At 39.6% G+C, this 25,683-nt stretch overlaps 1 protein-coding gene across 1 annotated transcript in view; it reads left to right on the forward strand.

The window, feature by feature from the left end:
• The window catches only part of dock3 (dedicator of cytokinesis 3), a 964,109-nt gene that overhangs the window by 199,406 nt on the left and 739,020 nt on the right, over positions 1–25,683 (forward strand). Inside the window, exon 5 of the mRNA XM_059944552.1 lies at positions 2,485–2,581. Coding sequence (XP_059800535.1) covers positions 2,485–2,581 — 97 coding nt within the window. The remainder of the gene's footprint in view (positions 1–2,484; positions 2,582–25,683) is intronic.

Consider the following 25,683-nt stretch of genomic DNA (forward strand, 5'->3'; position numbering starts at 1 on the left):
GCAAGGCCTGTGACAACTCCCTGCATAGGAGGCTGGGCAGGAAGGTACAGTCGCTTGGCATTCAGGATGAGGCTGAATTGGCTTTAACATTGACTTTACGGGTGAAGCTGGAAAGATGGTTGCTTCTCTGACTGGAAGCCTGTGATTAGTGGTGTGCTACAGAGATTCCTGCTGGGTCCATTGTTGTTTTCCATGTTTATTCTTGATTTGGACAATAAAGTAATAAACTGGACCAGCACATTTGCAGATGACCTTGAGATTGGGGAGTGTGGTGGGCAGCAGGGAAGGCTATCGAAGTTTGCAGCAGGGTCTAGACCAGTTGGAAGAATGGAAAAATGGCATATGGAATTTAATGCAGATGAGTTGTTGGTTTGCACTTTAGGAAGACAAACTTAGTAAATGTAGGACATACTTAGTAAATGGTAGGGAACTGAGGAATATGGTAAAATAGAGGTGCCTGGAAATAAATTAATTTCTTGACTAGAATTAGAGATCATAGCTTAATTGTGAAAGGTGAAATGTATCGTGGGGCTACTGGGACTCGTGCCTCCCCTTGAGTCCAGTTCCCATCTGGTCTCTCCTTTGCTCCCTCTCTCTTCCAATTCTCCTTCTCCTTTGTCTTCACCTCTTCATATAATCTTACTAAACTGTCTCCAGTGGATTCTTCCTGCACACTTACAATTTCAGATGTCTCTTGTTCTTCTGTTATCCTTTTTGCTCTGATGTCTGCCCACTCATTCCCTTTGTGCTCCTTCCTCTCCACTTTCTGGTGAGTCCGTGCTTCAATCACTATAACCTCTGCTTGGAGCTCCACTGCTTCCACAAGTTCTTGTATTAGGTGTCCTAACTGTAGTGCAGTGCTTCTATGAGAGCCACCTCTTCCACCCCCTGAGTAACCTCCCAGCAGTGCTTCTGCAGCTAATTCCTCACCTGTTTCATTCACCACGACTCGTCTGGTTCCCATCTATGTATCTTCAAGACCCTTCTATATATAAAAAAAACCTTTTCTTCTGTTGTGTCTGTGCAACTACATAGCAATTAAATAAAAGCATGCTGGCAGAAAGTGGCTTTAACTGGTCTGTTCGCATTGCAGTGAGGGGAAGATCAGGTACATGAGTAAGTTATCTGTCAGTAAGTAGTGCTAAGGGGAGTCATTGTAAAAGAAATAGATCTATACATTATACTCCCTCCTCCTTTAGATTACTGCAACATAAAACTGTACAAAACATTCAATTTCCCTTTGACAAACCATATTCCAAATAAACATGCTTTCACAATAGCAGTCCAACTCACTTTTGCTACATTATATGCCCCTACTTTGGCTGTTATGCAGTTCTTAAATTCCCTTGTCATCCACTGTTGCCTACCCCTGCCATTTAAGAACTTCTTCCTCCATATCTATCATGTGCCTTGTGAACTATTCCCAGAAACTTCAGCTGCCTCTGCTCTGCCAATATCCCTACCAGTATCCTTCTCCAGTCCACCTGGGCAAGCTCTTCTCTCATGCCTCTGTGATTCCCTTTATTTCATTGTGATACTGATACATGTGACCTATGCTTCTCCCTCTTAAACTGCAGTATGAATTCAATCATATTATGATCATTGCCTGCTAAGGGTTCCTTTACATTAAGCTCCTTAATAAGATTTGGATTATTAAACAACAACCATTCTGAAATGGCCTTTCCCCAAGTAGGCTTCTCTTAAAAAAGCCATCTCATAGGCACTCAACAAATTCCCTCTCTTGTGATCCGACACTAACCTGATTTTCCCAATCCATTTGCACATTGAAGTCCCCATTACAATTGTGACAAAACCCTAATTACATGCCCTTTCCAGCTTCCTTTGCAATCTTAACCCCACATTTTGGCTACTATTTGGGGCCCTATGTATAATTCCCATAATTTTTTTTACCCTTATAGTTTCTCAACTCTACCCACAAAGATTCGACGTTCTCTGACCCCATGTCACCTCTTTTTAAAGATGTAATTTCATCTCTTACCAAGAGACCCACATCACCGCCGATGCCTTCCTGTCTGTTCTTTTGATACACAGTGTATTTGATATTAAGCTCCCAACTATGATCACCTTCCAGCCACAACTCAGTGATGCCCACAATGTAATACTAACCAATCTCTATTGTGTGTCTTATCCACACCTACCTTATTAGCTTAAATCATTCTTCAATTGAATTTTTGCAAATATATTGATTGGTACTAGGCAATAAGTATGCTCCAAGGTTAGGTTTCAAAATGAATTGAGGTTACTCTGTTTTATAGTGAATATGTCTGCTTTGCAGAACACCCAGTAATCTTCACAAGTTGGAATTTTAGCAGAGTCAATGTAGAAAATAATACAATTGTTGCCAGTGTTCTTGATCTTGTTGTTGATAGTATTTATACAGAAAACAATTACATTTGAGATAAATCTTGTTTCTTTTCAAAGTTCATGAGCTGTTAAATAAGTGGTTTATATATTATTTTGCAGCCAATTTGAAACAGTTGTTCCAGTGGAAGATTCTATTGTTACTGAGGTCACTGCCACATTGCAAGATTGGGTGATGCTCTGGAAGCAACTCTATGTGGTAAGCACAAAACTTTCTAATGGCTGATGACTTTCATATGGAGTAATTACAAGCTGAACTTAATTTGAGGCTTTATATTGCAGTGCCATTTGTATCAGTGTTCAGACCACGAGTTATAGTATTATGTGGGACAAATGCTGACCTTTTAAATAATTCTTTGTTGGCAATAATTATTACTTATCTGCTTGTTCAATGATAATTTTCTGGTGAAGATAGTCTATATGTGTTGCACGGTACAGAAGTAAGTTTAAGTAAAATTGCACAAAATTAATGTTTTTAGTGTCTATGTAAAATAAAAAGATAAAATCCACATGTAAGATTGGTTGTTCTGTGCACTTGGAAAAGTCTTTAACCACTCTGTGTACTGAAATGTGATTCTGGTAGAATTTTTTAAAATCAGGAGCTTCTAATGGTGTGCTTGTAACTAGTAGTATTTGCGCATTTGGTGTTCATTCTTTCCTTTGGAGATTTTGGACTAATTAGGACGATTCATTTTAGTGCATTGATAGAAATTGAGCAAGTGACCACATTTTAAACCTGAATGTTGTATTTTGAGGTAAGCACTTGTAAATAAAAGAAGTAATCTCTTAAAAGAAAATGAAAATGCTGTAAATAGATTAGGCTGCATCTGTGGGAAGAGAATTTATCAAAACTCTTGACAGTTAGGAAGATGTGTAAAGATATAACAGGATGTAGACTGGTTGACAATATGGTTGAAAAAATGACAGATGGAGTTTTTAAAAAAATTTTTTTCCAGTATAACAAAACTTTCAATTTCCAAATACAGGTGTCCCTCTCTTTACAAATGTTTGTTTTACGCCACTTTGCTTTTACAAAAGACCTACATAAGTAACCTGTTTTCACATTACAAAGAGGATTTTTGCTTTTATGAAAATTTTTCCCATATAAATTAATGGTGCTTCGCTTTACGCTATTTCATCTTAAGAAAGGTTTCATAGGAACTCTCTACCTTTGTAAAAGTGGGGAGGAAACACCTGTACACTTACATTTACATTTCTTCCCCTCACAGATATCAGGTATCAGAACACTTCCATCAAAATATAGACATCACCACAACATCCTAAACAAAAGCCCTTATTAGTATAGCAGACAGGTTTACATCTATATACTGCAGAAAAGGTTGCCCTGTTTTATGAAAGCTATTTTTTTTTTGTGTACTATACATGTCAAGAAGTCCAAAGGAATGTATTTCATGATTAATTTACGCCAACCAAAAAGTCCAGGGGCCTTATCGGATATCCAACAAAGTAAAATGTTCTTCCTCGCACAAAAGGTCAGGATTTAAAAAATGTTTTTCCTTATGTGCGCTAATAATATGACTGCTGGGTAAGCCTAAGAGAAAAGGTCCAGTTCAAGCTCCATCTTCAGAATCTTTCCTATTTCACCCAAAATATCACTTCAGTATGCCTGAAGTTTGGGACAAGTTCAAAACAGTGGGTGAAAGTTCCACTACTTACTTTACATTTAAAATACATTGGAGAAACCCTTGTCTTAAATTTCAAGAGACGTTCTGGAGTCAGATGGGCTCTATGCAGAATTTTGAGTTCTATTACAAACTGAAATCTTCTTTGCATTATCACAGATGTCTTCCCATGTTTCAGCTGTAATTTCTACTCCCAGCTCTTCCTCCCAGATCCTTCCCAGCTGTTCAGCCTCTCCACAAGAACATTCCTTCAGGATGCTGTAAAAAGTACTAATGGGGACTTCACCCTTAGATGAAACACATTCTTTTCTATGTCAGAACTATAGAAATCAGTTAAGAATGATGCTTGTTTCTGTATATAATCTCTTATCTGAAAGAATTGAAAAAGATCTTTGTTGGGTATGTTAAATTTCTGTACTATTTGACTAAAAGACATTATCGTTCCTTCATCAAGCAAATCTCCTAGGTGGAAAATACCCTTAATGTAAAGTTTAAATCCAGAATCCATTATGCCAGGCTGAAAATCTGGACTGCCGGTTATTGGAGTGAAAGGGTGATATTTTCTCTGCTTTATCCTCAATTTGTTGCACCACCCTCCAAGCCCTGACTGTATTAATTGTTATTGGATTGTGACAATATTCCTTAACTAGTTTCATCTTATTGAGGAAAAGCAAATTAATAAGAGGGCATTTTGCTTGTGAAGCTTCAGTGTCTAGCCAAATTGAGGAGGAGCCCCTGCAAACCCAGTCAACCACATAAGATAAAAAGGAACCTAATTGATATTTTTTGATGTCTGGAAAATCCAGACCCCCTAGACTACTGGGAAACTGTAACTTAGACATTTTAATACAGGGTCTTTTTTTTATTCCAGATGAAAGAAACAAACCAGCCATTTATTTTTTTTAAGTATTTGTTGGGTAAAAATGACTGGAATCATTCGTATTGGGTAGAGCAGTCGAAGAAGAATGTTTATTTTGAGCAAAGATATTCGGCCAAGCCAAGAAATGGGAAGAGTGCTCCATCGCTCAAGATCCTGTTTGATCCTGAGTGATGGGTAATAAGAAACTCTATAGTTAAAGGGACGGACAGGAGATTCTGTGATCATGAAAGAAACACCAGGATGGTGTGTTGCCTCCCAGGTGCTAGGCTCCACAATGTCTCAGAGCAGCTGCGGGAGATTCTCAAGGGGGAGGGTGAGCAGCCAGAGGTTGTGGTACACTTTGGCACCAATGATATATCTAGAAAGGGGTAAGAGAGCTTGCACATAGAGTTTAGGGAGTTAGGAAATGGGCTGAAGAGCAGTACCTCCAGAGTAGCAGTGATCTCTGGATTACTCCCAGTGCCATGTGCTAATCAGGGCAGGAATTGCACGAGAGTACAGATAAACAAGTGACCATAAAGACTACAAGACATAAGAGCAGAATTAGCCTACTTGGCCCATTGAGTATGTTTCACTAGTCTATCATGGCTGATTTATTATCCCTCTCAACTCCATTCTCTTGCCTTCTCCCATAACCACTGATGCACTGACTAATCAAGAACATATCAACCTTTTCTTTAAATATACTCAATGACTTGGCTTCCACAGTCATCTATGGCAATGAATTCCACAGATCCACCACACCCTGGCTAAAGAAATCTCTCCTCATCTGTGTTCTAAAGGGGTGTTCCTCTAATCTGAAGCTGTGCCCTCTGGCCCTAGACTTGCCCACTATAGGAAACATCCTCTCCACGTCCTCTCTATCTAGGTCTTTCAACATTTGATAGGTTTCAATATAATTCCCCTTCATTCTTCTAAACACTGTGAGTAAACACCCAGAGCCATCAACTGCTCCTCTGGTGTTAACCCTTTTATTCCTGGAATCATTCTTGTGAGCCTCCTCTGGATGCTTTCCCAAGGATTCCCAAGTCGCTCTGCACCTCTGATTTTTGAATTTTTCTCCCATTCAGAAAATAGTCCACACCTTTAATCCTTCTACCGAAGTGCATGACCATACACTTCCTTACACTTTATTCCATCTACCACTTATTTGCTCACAGTTCTGTCCTGTCCAAGTCCTTCCACAGACTCCCTGCTTCCAAAACAGCATCTGCTCCACGTATCTCTGTATTATCTGCAAATATGTGGCCACAAAGCCAACACATCCATCATCCAAATCACTGATCTATAATGTGAAAATAACCAGTCCCAATACCAAACCCTGTGGAACACCAGCGTCAAACCAGTATAGGCCCCCAGCTGGTCTTCAATCCATGCTAGTATCTTTTACGTAATAGCATGGACACTTATCTTGTTAAGAAGGTCATGTGCAGAAGGTCAATGGCCTTCTGAAAATCCAATATCCATTAACTCTTTTGTTTTGCCTGCATGTTATTTCCTCACAGAATTCCAACAGAATGTTTGGGTAAGATTTCCTCTTAAAGAAACCATGATAACTTTGGCCTACTTGATCATGTGTTTCCAAGTACCCCAAAACCTTGTCCTTAATAATGGACTCCAACATCTTCCCAACCACTGAAGTCAGGCTAACTGGTCTATAATTTCCTTTCTTCTGCCTTCCTCCCTTCTTAAACAGTGGAGTGATATTTGCATTTTCCAGTCCTCCAGAACATTCCAGAATCCAGTGATTATTGAAGGATCATTACTAATGCCTCCACAATGTCTTCAGCTACCTCTTTCCAACCCTTAAGTTTAATTCATCTGGTTTAGATTATTTATTTACAATGCCTTCAGAGTAGAAATTTGGCCTGCCCCCTAAAACCCTCACTAATTTTTATAGATGAACTGTAGAAAGCATTCTTCTAGGGTGCATCACAACCTGGTATGGAAGTTGTCCTGTCCAAGACCGGAAGAAGCTGCAGAAGATCGTGAACATAGCCCAGCACATCACACAAATCAATCCTCCATCCTTGGACTCACCTTACACCGCACACTGTGGGAGCAGTGCTGCAGGCATAAATCAAGGACACGACCCACCCAGCCAGCACACTTTTTGCCCCTCTTCCCTCTGGGAGAAAGTTCGGGAACTTGAAGACTCGTATGGCTAGATTTGGGAACAGCTTCTTTCCAACTGTGATAAAGACTGCTGAATGGATCTTGACCTGGATCTGGGCCGTACTTTCCAAATATCCAGACCTGTCTCTTGGTTTTTTTGCACTGCCTCACTTTCCCTTTTCCATTTTCTATTTATGATTTATAATTTAAATTTTTATTATATTTACTATTGATTTGCACTCCAGGGAGCGCGAAGTGCAGAATCAAATATTGCTGTGATGATTGTACGCTCTAGTATCAATTGTTTGGTGACAATAAAGTAATAAAGTAAAGTTTTCAGCTTCCAAATATGTTCTGGCATACTGCTAGTCTTCGACAGTGAAGACTGACACAAAATTCTTAGTAATTCCACCTGCCATTTCTTTGTTCCCCATTACTAAGTCTCTAGTGCCATTTTCCAGTTGTCCGATGTCCACTTCTCTTTTTTTTCCTCAAGATCTGAAAGAGAACTGTTGATATCCTCTTTTATATTATTGGCTAAGGTTAACCTTTTCTCTTCTTGTAGCTTTTTAGTTGTCTTCTGTTGGTTTTTCAAAGCTCCCCAATCCTCTAACTTCTGTGATATTATTTGCCCTCTCTTATAGTTTTATACTGTCTTTAACTTTCCTCATTGGCCACTGTTGTGTCATCTTCCTTTTAGAATATTTTTTTGGGTGTATATTTCCTGCACTTTCTGAATTACCTCCAGAAATTCCAGCCATTAATTTTTTTCTGTTATCCCTGGTAGTATCCCTTTCCAATCCACTTTGGCCAGTTCCCCTCTCATGCCCAAAGATTCCCAAGTCCCTTTGCACCTCTGATTTTTGAATTTTCTCCTATTTAGAAAATAGTCCATACCTTTAATCCTTCTACCAAAGTGCATGACCATACACTTCCTTACAGTTTGTTCCATCTGCCGCTTCTTTGCTCATAGTTCTGTCCTGTCCAAGTCCTTCTAAAGACTCCCTGCTTCCAAAACAACATCTGCTCCACCTGTCTCTGTATTGTCCACAAACATGTGGCCACAAAACCATCACATCCATCATCCAAATCATTGATATATAATGTTAAATAGCTGGTTCCAATACCAGCCCCTGTGGAACACCAGCAGCAAACCAGAATAGGCCCCGTTTATTCCCACTCTTTGCCTCCTGCCTATTCTTCTGAATTCCAGCGTATACAAGCCCAGAGCGACCAAATGCTCTTCATGTGATAAGCTGTTGTGGAAAGGTGTAAAACAATAGGGTTATTGTCATGAGGGATTTCAACTTCTTTAATATAAACTGGAACTTTGAGTGCAAAAGATTTAGATGGGACAGAATTTGTTAGGTGCATTCAGAAAGGTTTCTTAAATCAATATGTTGACTGTGTAGAAGAGGAGGGGTGGACCTGATGTTGGTTAGTGAGCCTGGCCAAGTGATCAACCTTTCACGGGTTAAACTGTTAGGGAACAGTGACCCCAAATCCTTACATTTTAAGGTAGTTATAGATAAGGATAAGTGTGGACATTTTGGGAGAGTATTAAATTGGAGCAGGGCAAATTTCAAGAGCATGAGGCAGGAAATGGGGAGAGTTAATTGGGAACAGCTGTTTTTGGCTAAGTCCACATCTGACATGTGGAGGATGTTTAAAAACCAATTGCATAGAATACAGGACAGGTATGTTCCAGTAAAAAGGAAGGACAAGCATGGCAGGGTTAGAGAACCTTGGATATCGAGAGACTTGATTAATTTAGTCAAGAAGAAAAAGTATGTAAAGCTCAGGAAGTTAGAATCATACAGAGCCCTTCAGGTTTGTAAAGAAGCCAGAAAATAAGTAAAGAAGGGAATTAGAAAAGCTATGAAGGTCCATGAAGAGTCTTTACCAAGTAGGATTAAGAGGAATCCCACAGTATTTATACTTGCATCAAGAGCAAGAGTATAACTAGGGGAGTGTAGGATCACTTGAGGATAGAGTGAACATTTGCTTGGATGCAGAATTGTGGGTGAGGTCCTAAATGAGTTTTTTACATCAGTATTTAGCAAGGAGAAGGTCATGGATGATAGGATGATCAGTTTCAGGCATTTTGATTTGCTCGAGCATTTTGAGGTAAATGAGGAAGTAAGATTTGGTCTCTCAAAGCCCACTAAGGTGGATAATTCCCAGGGCCTGATGAGATACACCTCAGGTTATCAAGAGAGGCAAGAGCAGGGACTTCCTGCTGGTCGCTGATGTAGCAGCTTTCTGAAGTTGCTCCTATTTTACTTTACTGTTTCCAACCTGTTTTTGAAACCTTATTCTTAAACTTGATATTGCTTCACTATGACTACAAGGAGTGCCAATGTACTAGAAAAGAGAGGATCCTCCCTCATCTTTGGAATCCATTATGGATTTGCTTCAAAGACGTAGAAAAGAATCTGCTGAGGAGTTCCAGCAACAATTTCAGGAGCTCAGATCTGAAATTAAACAGGTGGATGCAAAATTGGATTCTCTTCGAAAAACCTTAGTTGAACATGATAAACGAATTGAAGATAATGAAGCAACTCTGACGATTTTGGATGTGAAAATTGATGACTTACAAAAGCTTTGTAAAACGCAATCCAAGGCTAATGAAAAGTTAATGCAGAAGAATATCGACTTAGAAAACAGAAGCAGAAGAAACAATCTATGAATTCTGGACCTTGAAGAGTTAACTGAAGGTGATCAGCCTACGAAATTCTTTGCAAGTTTTTTGGCACAATTATTTTCTGAAATATTATCATCTTTGCCTATGAGTTGATCAAGCGCATAGATTGTTGGTTCCTAAGTCCACTCCAGGAGAAAGACCCAGATCAGTCATGAATTTCAAACTAAGGAGCTTTTAATTTGTGAATCCTGTCGAAGAGGAATGATTGATTATAAAGGCCTAAAAATTAGAATCGTTGAGAATTTTTCACCTGAGATCATGAATGAGTGTGCTAAGTTTAAAAAAAGTTATGTCAGAACTTTTTAACAAAGGCTTCAAGCCTTCTCATCGTTATCCCGCATGCTCAGAATTATATTGAAGGATGGCTCTAAGAAGTGGCTATTGTTCTTGATGAGCCCCTCTATTACTGTGTGATCAACGAACTAGACAATGTAATTATTTGGGTGTTTAGTTGTAGAGTTAAGTGTAAGCAGACTGTACAGCAGTGGGCTCAGCACACAGCCCTGTGGGGCACCAGTGTTGAGGATGATGGGAGGGAGGAGTGGTTGTGCATCCTGACTATTTGAGGTCTGTTGGGCAGGAAGTCCAACACCCAATTGCAGAGCACAGTGATGTATTTAACTGAGGAGTAGGGGTTTATTCACCAGGTCTGTGGGACAATCGTGTTAAATGATGATCTAAAATACAGTAACAACTTCAGACATAAATATCCTTGTTTTCGAGGTATATCAGGACCAGGTGCTTGCCAGATGCTGTAGCATCTGTTGTAGAGCCATTCTGTTGGTAAGCATATTGGTGGCAATATGGCAGGAAAGGAGTTTTATATTTGTGCCATTACCAGCTGTTCAAAGCACATCATGATAATTGGTGTCATTGCCACCGGATGGTAGTCATTTAGTTCTGAAGGTGTAAAGTTCTTTAGTACAGGGATTATAGTGGCAGATGTGAAAAATGTGGGGACTGCAGCCTGGATGAGTGAATTGTTGACGATGTCCATGAAGACATCATTGAGCTGGTGTGCACATACCCTGAATACTTCAAAGTTCAAAATAAATTATATTACCAGAGTACATGCATATCACCTCATACAGCCCTGAGATTCCTTTTCTGCAGACATACTTAGCAAATCTATAGAATGGTAACTGTAAAGTGTAAACGTCAGGAGCTGTAAACAAACTGCGCAAATGCAAATGTAAATAACAAGCTTGAAATAACAATATAACAGAGTTCTTAAATGAGTTTAGCTATCCTCTTTTGTTCAAGAGCCTGATGGTTAATGGGTAGTAACTATTCTTTAACTTAATGGCAGCATCAAGAAAAGAGCATGGCCTAAGTGGTGAGGATTTTTGGATGCTGCTTTTCTACGGCAGTGTTTCAGGTAGATGAGTTCAATGGTTGGGAGAGCTTTACCCATGATGCACTGGGCTGAATCCACTAGCTTTAGGAGGTTTTTCTGCTTAAAGGCATTGGTGTTCCCATACCAGGCTATAATGAAGCCAGCCAGCACATTTTCCACCGCAAATCTATAGAAGTTTGCAAAGATTTTCAATGACATGGCAAACCTCTGCAGACTCCTGAGTAAGTAGAGACGCTGCCTTGCTTTCTTTGCAATTACATTTATAAGTCCAGGACAGGTACACTGAGATAGTGACACCCAGAAATTTAAATCTGATTGTCAGATGATTACTGGCTTATGGACCTCTAGTTTCCCTCTCCTGAAGTCTACAATCAATTTCTTGGTCTTATTGACATTGAGAGGTGGTTGTTATCTTACCACTCAGTTAAGTTTTCGCTCCTGTATGCTGATTCGTTAACCCCTTTAATACAGCCCACAACAGTGGTGTTGTCAGCAAACTTGTGTATAGTGTTGGAGCTGTACTTAGCCACACAGTCATTGGTGTAAAGCAAGTAGGGCAGGGGGTAAGTACACATCCCTGCAGTGCTCCTTTGCCAATGGAAATTGTGGAGGAGATGTTTTTGCCAATCTGAACTGATGGGGGTCTACAAGTGAGGAAATCCAGGAGACAATTGCATAATGTTGAGGCCCAGGTCTTAGAGTTTTACTGATTAGTTTTGAGGGGATGATGGTCTTAAATGCTCAGCTGTAATGGATAAAGAGCATCCTGATGTATGCATCTTGGTTGTCCAGATGTTCCAGGGTTTTGTGAAGAGCCAACGAGATAACATCTTTTGTAGACCTGTTGCTTCTGTAGGTGAATCGGAGTGAACTCAAGTCACCATTCAGACAGGAGCAGATATACTTCAATACTAGGCTCTCAAAACACTTCATCACTGTGGGTTCAAGTTCATTTAGACAGGTTACCATGCTCTTCTTGGGCATTGGTACAATTGAAGCCTGCTTGATGCAGTTGGTGCAGGTGGGTACCATACACTGTCGGAGCAACAGATTGAAGATATCCGTGAATGCACCAGCCAGTTGGTTGGCACAGGTCTTCAGTGGTCAGCCAAGTACTCCATTCAAATTGGATGCTTTCCTTGGATCTACTCTCGTGAAGGCAACCCACACATCATCTTCAGATACTGAGACCAAAGAATTATTGGAGGACATGGGGATATGAGCGATGGTTCCTCCATGTTCTGATGGTCAAAATGAGCATAAAAGGCATTGAGCTCATCTGAAAGTGAAGCTGTCCTATATGTCACAAAATTTAGCTTTATAGAAGGTTATAGCATTCAAACCCAGTCACAGCTGTCAAGTATCCCTTGTTCATTAAATACTCGTCCGGAATCTCCACTTTGCTCATGAGATAATTTTCAGGAGAACGTACTTGAACCTCTTGTAGCATTCTTGATCTCCAGACTTGAATTCCTCTGACTGGCTCTTAGGAGGTTACAGATTTCATTGTTCATCTAGGGCGGGGGTCGGCAACCTGCGGCTCCCGAGCCATTTGTGGCTCTTTCACCTCTGTGCTGCGGCTCCCTGTGGCTTTGGGAAATAATTGGTCAGTATTTAATTAAAATGTATTTTATGTTAGTTTGTTAGCTTTTGAAATGTAATTCTAAATTTGAAGATTATGGTGATCTTGTACAATCTAAGTGTGGCGACACATTTCCTGGCACATCCGAAATGGCTCACAATTAGCCAGCATTCCGGCTAAGGGAGATAGCCTACGGGGGTTTGTGAGTACGCGTCTTTTGCAGCATCTGCGTCCATGGGGGCTGGGTTGAGGGAGGCTTAAAAGCAAGGCTGTTTAGTTCGAATAAAGCTATCTTTGACTGCAGTTTACTGACACCGCTACAACGTGTTTTTATCGCTGGCTGTCCAGACGGAAGGTGCTGAAACGCTTTGTCGCGTGTCTGGAAGAAGTGAAAACTTTCCTGGGCAGCAAAGGGCTCACCTTTCCTGAGCTGGAACAGCCAGAGTGGCTGGAAAAGCTACACTTCATGGTAGACATGACAGCGCACCTGAACACGCTGAACACAGCTCTTCAGGGGTAAGGACGTACAGCCCTGCACATGTTGGAGGATGTTTTGGCATTCGAGCGCAAGTTGACAGTGCTTGCCAGAGATTTACAGAAAGGCACTTTGTCTCACTTCCCCAATTTGAGAGAGTTCAAACAAGGTCACGACATGATAATTTCGGAGTATTTACATTCTGCAGTCATCGCAATGCAAACATCGTTTGGGAAACGCTTCTGTGAGTTCAGAGAGGAAAAAAACACATTATCCTTCCCGGTCACTCCCTTAAGCATCGATCCTTCCCTACTGAATACGACTGCATTGGCAGGTGTGAGTCAACCTGATCTTGAGATGGAACTGGCCGACATAGCCGACAAAGACATATGGGTGTCCAAGTTTAGACGCTTGACAGCAGACCTTGAAGATGTTGCCCGTCAGAAGGCCGTTCTTGCTCAGAAACACAAATGGAGTGATATTGAAAACCTTCCAAAACCGGACAAACTTGTGTTCGAAACATGGAATGCTATGCCCGACATTTATGTAAACATTAAAAAGTATGCGCTTTGAGTCCTGTCGATCTTTGGATCCACATATGTAAGTGAGCAGGTGTTCTCCAACATGAACTTTATTAAAAACAAACATCGCGCACGCCTCACAGATGACAGCTTGCGATCCTGTGTAAAGATGAAGGTGACGTCATACAGCCCTGATGTGCAGACGCTGTGCGCTGAGGTCCAGGAGCAGAAATCCCATTAACCAAGTATGATAAATATTTTAATTGCCTATTATTTTATGTATATTCATATTTTTTCATTGTTCAGTGAAATAGTCCTTTTATTTTTCAGGCTGACAGCTGGCTGATGTTATTTTTGGTTTGCTGCTGGCGGAAAATTTAAGTTCGGCGTTTTTCATAAATACAAGAAGGACTCAAATAGACATTGAGTATTTTACTTAAAAGTAACTTTCAACCCAACGTCTTTTTTTCGGAGTTCAAAATGTTTTTGTTGCATGCAGAAATGTAATTTCGTTTTCTCTGCAGGAGTTCATCAATTTCATAAATGCAACACATTATAGTTTGTTTATACATAGCATAAAGGCAAAAAAAACATTGTATGCAGTGTTATTTCATTTTAAATGTCAAACGGGTTTTGCGGCTCCCAGTGTTTTCTTTTCTGTGGGAAACGGGTCCAAGTGGCTCTTTCAGTGGTAAAGGTTGCTGACCCCTGATCTAGGGCTTCTGAATGGGGGGAAAAACCTGAATGATTTCTTTAGGACACAATCATCCACAGCTGTTTTAATAAAGTCTGTAATGACTCAGGTGTAATCATTCAGGTCCTCAGATGAATTCTTGAACACCCCCAGTCCACTGACTTAAGGCAATCCTGTAACTGTTCCTCAGCCTCCCAAGACCATCTCTTGGTTGTCTTGATCTCTGGAGCTTTGTTCTTTAGGCCCTGTCTGTATACAGGTAGCAGGGGTACAGTCAAATGATGCGACTTACCGAATTACGGTCTTGGAAAGGAGCAATAGGCATTCCTTATCATAGTGTAGCAGTGGTCTAGTGTGTTGGGACCTCTGGTGCAGCAGGTTATGTACTGGTGATAACTGGGCTGGGCGTTCTTCAAATAAGCCTAGTTAAAGTTGCCAACTTAAATTTGAAATGTTGGGCTGTTTTTGTTTATAGACAGCATTGTACAGTTTCTTGAGTGCTTGCTTATAACCGGCTGAGATGGTATGTAATGTGCAGTCAGGATCATAGCTGAGAACTCCTGAGGCAAATAGAATGGTCTACATTTAATTGTTAGTTTTTCTAAGTCATGGGTACAAGAAATCAACTTAATCCCAGTGTCTTTGCACCAATAAGTATTGACTAAAAAGCATATGATGCCACTTCTTGCCTACCACCATTCAAGGTTCAGTCCATTCTGAAAATCTCAAAAACCTTTTAGTCAGATAGCTGCATCCGGTGTGTTTACTGTTAACCAAGTCTCCATGCAACCTACAATTGAGATCTGTCTCATCTACTTCTGATTCAGCAGCCTTGCCCTGAGATCATCAATCTTATTTTCAAGTGACTACATTCGCTAACAAGATGGTAGGTAGAGGAGGCCTCATCTCTCTGTGCTTCAGCTTGGTTTGAATCCCATCTCTCCTGCCACATTTTCGGCCTTGGCATTGATCCTTATTGAACCGTCTTAACTGCTCCACATTGAACTGTCAAACGTGAGATCTGAAGGTCATTGATTTTTTCAAGATAATTTTGTAATCTGTTTTTACATGCTGTAGATTGCAGCAAAGTAGTTCAAAAGGATATACTTAAGAGGAAAAGGTACAAATTCCTGCAGCCTGCAGAGTCGCCGATGTACACTGGTGCCACCTTCAAACATCCCAGACACTGGCATGTTGTCTGGCTTGGCAGCCTCATGGGAGTTGTCTCTCTGCACAGTTGTTCTCCTATCTGATGCTGTTACGGACACTGACTGGTCACCTGAAAGTAGGGTAGCTTTTGTGGCTGGCATTGTGGTTTCTGCCTCTAAGCATGCATAAAACATAGAAGATGGAAAAGTACAGTGTAGGAATAGGCTCTTTAATCCTTGATACCTGTGCTGATCAAGACATATCAGTGAAATAAGCTGACACTTCACCACCGAGAAATTGAAATAATTGCATTTGTGTTCAGTTTGCTTTGAGGACTGAATTGAAGTGTTCGAGTATCAACAACAGAAATCACTTCATCTTACAGTGTATAATCTTGTAAAATCAAAGTTTTCCTCTGTTTGCTGAAGCAAATATACTCATGCAATAGAAGGAAAGCTTAGAGCATAGTTATTTGAGGTACTGCTTGTCTTTATGAAGGTAATGTAATGTTATATAAGCTTCTTCAACCTTGGTTTGTTCCTGTCCCAGAAGCCATAATTTGAATATCAGAGCTAGTGGTAATGCTCTTGTAAAATTAATGGTATAGAATAAGCAGAATTTCACTGGCGAATGGATTCTATTGTAACAATAATCTGTAGTTGCTAATCATTTAGCACATTTTCCTAGATGTGTTAGATTGAATTGTATTTAAATATGACATTACGACACCTCCATTTGGCATGCATCTGGTATGTGTGGAAGCTAATTAATAGAGAAGATGGTCAAGCTTGGTAAAGTGGAAGGGAAGTAATAAGACTTTAAATAAAATACATTGTATCATTAAAAAGTTATTCATCCATCTCTGCAGCAGCTTCAGGATCTAGTTGATGATGGACAAGTTTTCTCTGAGATTACTGTTGAGACCCCAGCATTTGATACTAACTTAATGAACTTGTTTGACTGGGCAATAATCCCTCTTTAACACAGGGCAATGCTACAAGTTGTAATACAGAGAAAACTACTGGAATTTCTAGAAAAACAATTAGTCCTGGTACAGGAAGTATAACAAAGTGGGGTGGGAAAGCATGTTACTTCCCCACTTGTCACAGAGCTACTTTACATCCTTGCAAAAGTAGGTTTGAAGACTTATTTTTCTTACCCCAACACAGAATGTTAGATTTCAAAAAGCAGGAGGGACACCTACATAGTCCCCTCTTTCACTGCCATGGTACATTGATGACTGTACTGAAGTTGTTTCTTACTCTCACGGCAAACTAGAAAATTCCATTGGCTTTGCTGGAATTTGTTCTTATATATTGTACCATCTCTGACTCTTCTTTGTCCTTCCTTGACTACTTCATCACAATTTTGGTTCATGATTAATATACAGTGCCCATAACAAGCCTACAGGCTCCCAGATCAATCTTGACTACCTCCTAACATCCAGGTTCCTCTTAGGACTGACTCTGTTTCATTTTCCTAGTTTCTCAGGTTCTGACAATGTCTAATTTTACCTTTTTTTTTGCTCCCCACCATCCAGGAACCTAAGTATTCATTCCATTTAAGGCAGCAACATATACTTGAGGATTATAGTAGTTCTGTAAACTGAATTTCTATACATTAGGGAAGCTGAATGCTGCCTAGCTGACTGCTTAGTCTATACTATAGTCTATACTTAGTCTGCAGGTTAGATGCTGAATTTCCAGTTGCCTATCATCTTAAATCTCCAGCACACTTTTATTATTACTATGCAAGGATGGTATTGATTGAGTACAGCTTAGTGTTCAATGCCATCATCCCCTTAGTGTGACTTAACAAGTTTCAGAACCTGGACTTCTGCAAGTGGATCCTTGACTTTGTCATCGGGAGACTACTGTAAGTGTGGACAGCAAATAATATCACTTCCTCACTGACTATTAACACAGGCACATCTCAAAGATGCATGCTTAGCCCAGTGCTCTACTCTTTCTGTCATGACTCTATAGCATCTACAAATTTGCCCATGACATAATTGTTGTTGGCAGAATCACAGATGATGAAAAGGGGTCATACAAGTATGAGAGGGATTGGCTGGTTAGAACAGACATAGACAGGCATACTTTATTGATCCCGAGGGAAGAAGGTGTTGCATCAACAACCTTGCACTCAGCATCAGCAAGACCAAGGAATTGATGTGGACTTCAGGAAGGGAAAGCCAGGAAAACACATACCAGTCATCATTGAGAGGTCAGCAGTGGAAAGGGTGAGCAGGTTCAAGTTTCTAGCTGCCAACATCACAAAGATCTATTCTGGTCACAACATATTGATGCAATTAAGAAGGCACATAAACAGTTCTGTTTCATTGAGAGTTTTAGGAGATTTGGTATGTCATCAAAGGTATTTGCAAATCTCTGCAGATGTACCACGGAGAGCATTTTAATGGGTTGTATCACCATCTGGTGTGGAAACACCAATGCACAGGATTGGAGAAAGCTGCAGAGTTTTGTAGACTCACCTGGTTCCATCATGGGCATTAGCCTTCCCCACCATTGGGGACATCTTCAAAAGGCGATGTCTCAAAAAGGTAGCATTCATTGTGAATGGCTCTCAGCATCCAGAACATGTCCTCATCTTATTAATATGATTGAGGGGAGATACAGGAGCCTGAAGATGCGCACTCAACTTTGTAAGAAGAACTTCTTTTCCTCTGCCATCAGATTTCTCAACAGTTCATTAACCCGTGAATATTATCTCACTATTGTATTCTCTTTTTTTCGTATTTGTTTTATATATTCATAGGTAACAATGTAATTTAAAAAATATTGCTCTGTACAGTTGCTGCAGAACAACTAATTTCATGAAAAATGTCAATGGTGATAAACGTGATTGTTTCTCATACATTGTCTTGTGTTCTACACTGTTCTAATGAAGCCCAAAGCAAGTTTGGGGTGGAGCTTTGTACCTTATGACTAAATACATTGCAGCGTTATAGACTTATCCTGTACTAACAGTCTAAACAAGTATCTTCCCTCTCTCAACATGATGTACAGTGTTTCATAATAAATGTGAGATACAGTCTGTGCTAACCAAAGTGAGCATTGTTTAATTTCCATCAGAACTGCACCAACTCCAATCTGTGAATCCATTCTGGAGGATCATTCAGTACAAACTGTACCTTTCAGCTGAAAAAACTGGCTCATGATGAGTAATAATATTCAAACAACAAGCTAATTTGATAGTGTTTTTGGCTACTTTCAAAGATATTAATTGTAATTAAATGTGCATTTCTTCAATTCTTCAGCATATTTCCATGCAGTCAAATCTCATCAGGTTATATTTTAAGTTAAATTGCTTCATTTTCTATTCATCATTTTCATCTTTGTGAAGGAAAAGTTTGGATCAAAAGAAGTTCACATTTTTTGTATGTTTCACATAGTTATTGTCACTTTTCAGATTTTACTGATACCATTTTTCACCACTGCTAACCATTAATGGGAGGAAAAGCTAAACCTTGGAATGTTAATGATTAGTGAAGGCCATTCGGCCCATTTTAACTGAACTTATAGTTTAATAACATGCAATTGCTGTTTAAATAAGATGAGAGATTTTGCATCAACCACTTTTCATGCAGGCCAGTACCTGTACTAGTCTTAGAGCCACAAAACATCAATCACCTTTGTTTCCTGCGTCTGACCTACTTAGTTGTTGCATTCCCTTGGATCCCTTGTGCTCTTTCTTGACTTTGTTGATCAACTTGCCATCTTAGACTTTAACCTATCTGCTGTCCAACAGTCCATTTGTGTTGCTGCTGATCTAGCTTTTGTTGTCATTTTCTCCCGAGCCAGATAGTATACAGAAAGGTATAATTCTTCGAGAGGTGGACATTAAATGAGACCTGTTTTACCTAGTTGTTGAATTAAAATGGGTTTGCCTTCTGAGATTTCTTCATATTTTTGCTACTATCCTACCCACATGCTGTTTTCAATAATTCTTTCTAATCCCAAAACATCAATCCTCAGCAGAGACCTCAGTTATAGTTCTCTACATCTTCAAACTAACTTCTGAGTCTGACATGATGTTGAGTTCTTCTGCCTCCTTCACCACCATTGTTGCTTGTTTGACTAGGGCTCTTCATCCCAGACTGAGGATCCCATCTTCCATCTTCAAACTTCCCATTCCACCCAGAGCCCTAATTGTGACACCCTTTTTGGATCTAATTATCAATAAGTGCCAGCATGATCTTGATTTATCATTCTAATTTTTACACTATATTTACTGAACCACATTCCCTCTAAATTCCATTTGCTGAGCATCAGCCCTAACATTGTTATCAGATCTGTTAAGAAAGGCATTGCAATTAACTGCCAACTGACTGCTACATGATGGAGGTTGAACACCAACTCTCGACCACACAGACCTTCCTGTAGTCATGGCTGCAACATAGAATATTGGGCTATTGATTCCTAAACAGTCATAGATAATTTCTGTTGTGTTTATAGACTATATCTAAAAATACATGAATTGCATGTGTCGTGATACTATCGTATGATTCAGGAGAGCCTCCCTTAAAGTAAAGAATGGAATTAGACTCTCATTCCCTGGCTCTATTTTTCTTCTATTTAGTTTAATGTTTTGGAATTACAAAACCTAACAGTGGTGACAGGGTATTTTTTTAAAACAAACCTGTGATGTCTCCCTACCTAGGAGTTTGACTGCTCCAAACAAACCGGCCATAATGAGCCTTGCTAATAGTGTGAAAGTAATGCAGGAATATTTGGATCCAAAGCCATTGTTGATTGCAGATGCTTTAGGTTTCATAAGTAGAATCAAAAGGGGAGAGAAGTCTATTTCAGTGTATGTGGCTAAATTAAAGAGATTGTTTGGGTATTGTCTGTTCAGTGAATGGCTTATTGATGAACTGAGCGATGATTTATTTTGTGGGATCTTCAAGAAAGCATTGGAAAAACAGCTCCTAACTGAAGCATAACTTATTTATAAGAGCAGATAAAATAGCTGTATCAGTGGAAAATGCAGACAGAGATGTAATTGAGTTGTAGTCAGGAATAAAAGTGAGAGTGAACATCCAGATGGAGGCCTGCCTGGCCGAAAAAATTGTGTTACTATTGTGGCAGGGGGCTCACATACAGACAAATGAAGATTTAAAAGCAAAGCTTGCAGAAAATGCAACAAAGTCGGTCACATACAAAGAACATGTCGGGCAGAGCAAAATAAATGGGCTACACAGGAAGCAGAAAAAGCTAAAAATGTAAGTTGCAATTTCAAAAAGAGCACTAATCTGCATACTGTTGATGAAAAATCTGATGATGAGAATTGCACAAGATTGAGTGGTCTTGAGATTTACAATCTGAAAACTACCAATTCGGCATGTACACTGAAATGAACTCCCTTTGCTTTTGATCTTGCTTATGAAGCCTAAAGTGTTCTGCAGTCAACAATGGCTTTGGTTCAAACTGTTCCTGTATTACTTTCACATTATCGGCAAAGCTCATTTTGGCTGGTTTGGTTAGAGCAGTCAAATTCATAAACAAACTATATGCTTTTCCATCCAATGCACTCAGCAAGAAATGGTGCTTATTTTTCATTGGCTATTCCATTACTATTTTGCTCAGTTAGCTCAGTTGTCAGTTACATTATCTGTTGTGTAATTAAAAAAAAAACAAACTTCTATGTTTCTGATGTAACCTGCCAGACAAGCTTATGGCCTACACCAGAAGTGAATGGCAAATTAATTAAAATGAAATTGGATTCTGACTCAGCTGTTAAAATAATTCCACACAATGAGTTTGAACAGCATTTCAAAGATATTAAATTGAAGCCTGCAGATATCCAAATAACTTGTATGGGAGAAAAGATAACTCCTGTGGGAATGACATTCATGGCAGTGAAATAAAACAACCAACAACCCACATTGGGCTTGTATGTTGTAAAAGCAGGACCAGCATTGTGGGGGAGTGATTGGCTCAGACAGCTACAATTTGATTAGAGACCCATCCCCCATCCATACTGTACAACATGAACTGCTGTCTAACTGGTGTTGATGGCAACTTCTGTGCCTCTGGTTGGCGAGCATGTTGGACCAAGGAAGGACCATGCCGCTCAGAGGAAGCATGAATGTGATGAAAACAGTGGTCTGACTAAACGGTTTCTGTAGGTTACATCTGTGACAGCCTCTGATATGTTAATTAGGTAGTTACTTGTGACATGTGGCTTGGTTTTAAGCTGGAGGAAAGTTCAAGGAGCTTCAGAAAAGTTCCAAGCATTTGGCTTTTGTGACTATAAAGAACCAGAATCTACTCTGTGTGCATTAAGGTTATTGCAAGAACTTAAAGTGGAAGATGACAAGCTGCTTGTAAAAGTAGAGGCAAAGACCAAAGTCCAGCTAGATGAATAGAAGGCCAAAAAGAAAGGAGACAATGGAGATACAAAAACAGGATTCATCAGCAGATGTTGTGGGTGAGGAAATCAAGAGGAGAGATGAGATTGTAAAGGGAGCAATAGGATTAATAAGAGAATACTCCAGTGAACTAAATGGATCTTCCCAATATCAAGATGCACAAACTAGAAACATAGAAACATAGAAAATAGGTGCCAGGAGTAGGCCATTTAGAAGAAAAAGGAAAGGGATGAAAGGTATTCAGAGCTGTCAAAACCACTTTCTGCAGTCTCTGAGCTGCTGCCTACAGCCACCATGGAGGAGGCCCCAGAACCTGAGATTGTTTCACAGCCGCAAGTCTCATCTGGCAAGCAGAGTGACCTCCCTTGTCAGCAAAGATGTATTCCACAAGAGAAAGAAATCTTCCACTGTGATTAAGTCTTTCAACCTATATGGGACAATTAAAAAAAAATTACTATACTGTGGATGTCTGTATTGTAGTTATATAAGTATACAGTGTATATAGTTGAGATGCATTCTGTATAGAGTTGGAGTTTATCATGTCAAATTTATTGTCATTTAACTATATACATGCCATATAATGTATATAGAAAGAGACAATGTTTCTCAGAACGAGTAGTACACATAACATGAAGGTAAGGATAAAATCTATAGATGAATCGCACATAAATAACAAACTGAAGTGTGTTAATATTAAATATTATAAGGTATGGGGCAGATTAACTAGTGACACTAGTTAATAGTTAAGCAGGGAGGAGTGTTGTGTATTTAATATTTGAGTAAATTTATAAATATATTTGATTAAGCATTCTTGTTTATTAATATAATTGATTATGGATTATATATAAAAATACGTAAATTGCATATGACGTGATGCTACCACATGCTACGTGTGTGCCCTGCTTAAAGAGCAGAGTTAGATTTGCATTCTGGCTCTCATGTCTTTCTTCTAATTAGTTTAATGTTTTGGAATTTCAAAACAGACCAATTTCACAAAGATGTATTCTCTGCACAAATTCCTCCAACCATGCACAACATAGTTCTCCTTGTCCTCTTTGAACAACCTCTTTTTTAAAGAAATTCTGTTCACTTCCCTGAAATCAAAAGCATGGTTATTGGAATCCATGTGGATCTGAGCTATATTGTTTTGAGCATATTATCTGGAGCAGCCCTTGCTTCTAACCTGATCAGACTCCCTCCTCATCTCTTTTACTGGTATGCTGACAATTGTATTTTTGTTGTCTCCTTTTGTTGTACAGATGGCCCATCTATAACTCTTCCCTTCCCTTTCCGGCCTTTTCCATCTGCATCTTGGGGAGCGTTAATTACCAATATCTAGTACAAGCTAGGTAGATTGTGAGGTCAGACCAGGTTCAGTAATCTTATAGTAGTGGGATAGAAGCTGTCCTTGAGTCTGGTGGTACATGTTTTCAGTTTTCAAAGTCAATGTCAAAATTTTTATTGGTATATGAACAACTAAATGTGTGTACTGGTGCCGTGTAAAACTTACTTGCTACAGCATCACAGGCACATAGCATCATATAAGTAGCATTCACAAGAAAAGCAGATGCATAAATTATACATCATCTTTAAAAGAAAGAAAATACAGTCAGCCCTCCTTATTCGCGAGGGGTTGTTTCCAGGACACCCCCCCCCCCCCCCGCAGATACTGAAAAATGTCGATGCTCAAGTCCCTTATTTAACCTATCTCAGTGCGGTGGACTTTAGGACCCAGTGGAGCTCAGGACCCGCCGCCCACAGTGTTTCTGTTCCATTGACGGAAAACAATCACGATTGAAAATAAAGTGGAAATAATAAAGCAATCGGAAAGAGGTGAAATGCCATCGGTTATTGGAAAAGCGTTAGGCTACAGTTGGTCAACGATCGGAACAATTTTAAAGGATAAATTGAGAATGATGGAGCTTGTGAAAGGCCCTGCCCCGATGAAAGCTACAATTATTACTAAGCAATGAAGTGGTTTAGTTATTGAAATACATACATTTCTTAAGTGTTTTATATGCATAGAAAGGTAAAATATATACTATGTACTAAGACAAACATTTGACTAACTGACGCTAAATAATACCGGATGTACCTGTTCCAACTTACTTATAATACCTAATACAAAGTAAATGCTATGTAAATAGTTGTTACACTGTATTGTTTTGATAATAATGACAAGAAAAAAAGTCTGTACGTGCTCAAACGAGTGCTGGAGAGAAAACTTACGTTTGTTTTTCCGATCCCAATCCAGGGTAACCTGTGCATGTCCTCCCATATACTTTAAATCTTCTCTAGATTGCTCATAATACCTAATACAATGTAAATAGTTGTTATACTGTATTGTTTAGGGAATAATGACAAGAAAAAAACAACTGTACATGCTCAAACATCAAGTGCTTGAGAGAGAATTTCTGGATTTTCCTGATCCATGGTTGGTTGAATCTGCATGTGTGGAACCTGTGGATAGGAGGGCAGACTGTAATTAGAACAAAATTATTATATATAGAAGTTTTTATACCTTCTACCTGACAGGATTGGAGAGAAGAGTGAATTTCTGAGGTGGATAGTTTTTTAATTATGTTGGCTGTTTCACTGAAGCAGTGAGAAAGTCCATTGAGAGGAAGCCAGTTTCCAAGTTCTTCTCAGTTCTTGATCATCAGTTATTTACAATTTATGTTAATGACCTCGGAGGGCAGAGTGTAATGTATCCAAGTTTGTAGAGGACTCAAAAATAAATGAAAGGTCATGTAATGATGAGGATACTATGACTTTGTAATGAGTTCTAAATAGATTGAAAGAGCAGACAAAATTTGGTAATTGAAGTTTAGTGTGGGAAGATGTGCATGCACTTTGGTAAGAGGAATCAAAAGGCAGATTATTATTTAAATGAAAGAGACTGCAAATGAGTAAAATATCAAGGAATCCAAATTATTTTTATGTATGACTCATTGGATAAGTGCAGAAAGGAGCTAAGGCAAATGGGCATATATTGGTCTTAAAATGAAGTTGGAATTTAGAAACAGAGAAACATTGTTACATTTGTACAGGGTATTGGTACTGCCACACCTGAGATACTGCATAGGAAGGATGTAGTGGCATTACAGATAGTCTAAAAGATATTAATCAGGCTAGTTCCTAAAATGAGAGTATTATCCTATTGGTAGAGGCTTAACAAGGTAGGTTTGTGTTTCTTTTTGACAGAAGAGTAAGGGAAGTTCTTGTATAAACCTATAAGATAAAAAGGCTGTGTAACAGAGCAGGTGTGAGACATTTTCGCTAGTGGGAGAGTCTAGAACAGGCATGGGCAAACTACGGCCTGCGGGCCATATGCGGCCCGTTAAGCTTTTTAATCCGGCCCGCAGAACTTGATGAAATTATATTAATAAACCTTGTTAACGTTTTTCCCCCGCAATTCTGGCGTTTTCCCAATAGATGACGCACTCTATATACATTGACCTTTGTTGAGGTGCAGCGTATTACTCCACATTTGCGCTTTACTTTGTGACCTTGTGGCGACCCATTTCCTGGCACATCTGAACCGGCTCACAATTAACCAGCGTTCCGGCAAAGGGAGATAGCCTGCGGGGATTTGCGAGCACAGAGCTCCGCATACTAGCGCGCTCTCACTGTTCTGTCATTGTGCGGGTCGTTGTTGAGTTTTGGCACAGGGGACAATTGAATAAGAAGGAGCAGGACAAGTAGACCTGCATCTCCTACCGTTTTTGAGATAAAGACAGTCAGGAGGAGAGTGATGATGATAATATCTTGAAGGATAACAGAATTT

The sequence above is a fragment of the Hypanus sabinus genome, chromosome 19 (assembly GCF_030144855.1).
Source record: "Hypanus sabinus isolate sHypSab1 chromosome 19, sHypSab1.hap1, whole genome shotgun sequence".
Taxonomy (NCBI): Eukaryota; Metazoa; Chordata; class Chondrichthyes; order Myliobatiformes; family Dasyatidae; genus Hypanus; species Hypanus sabinus.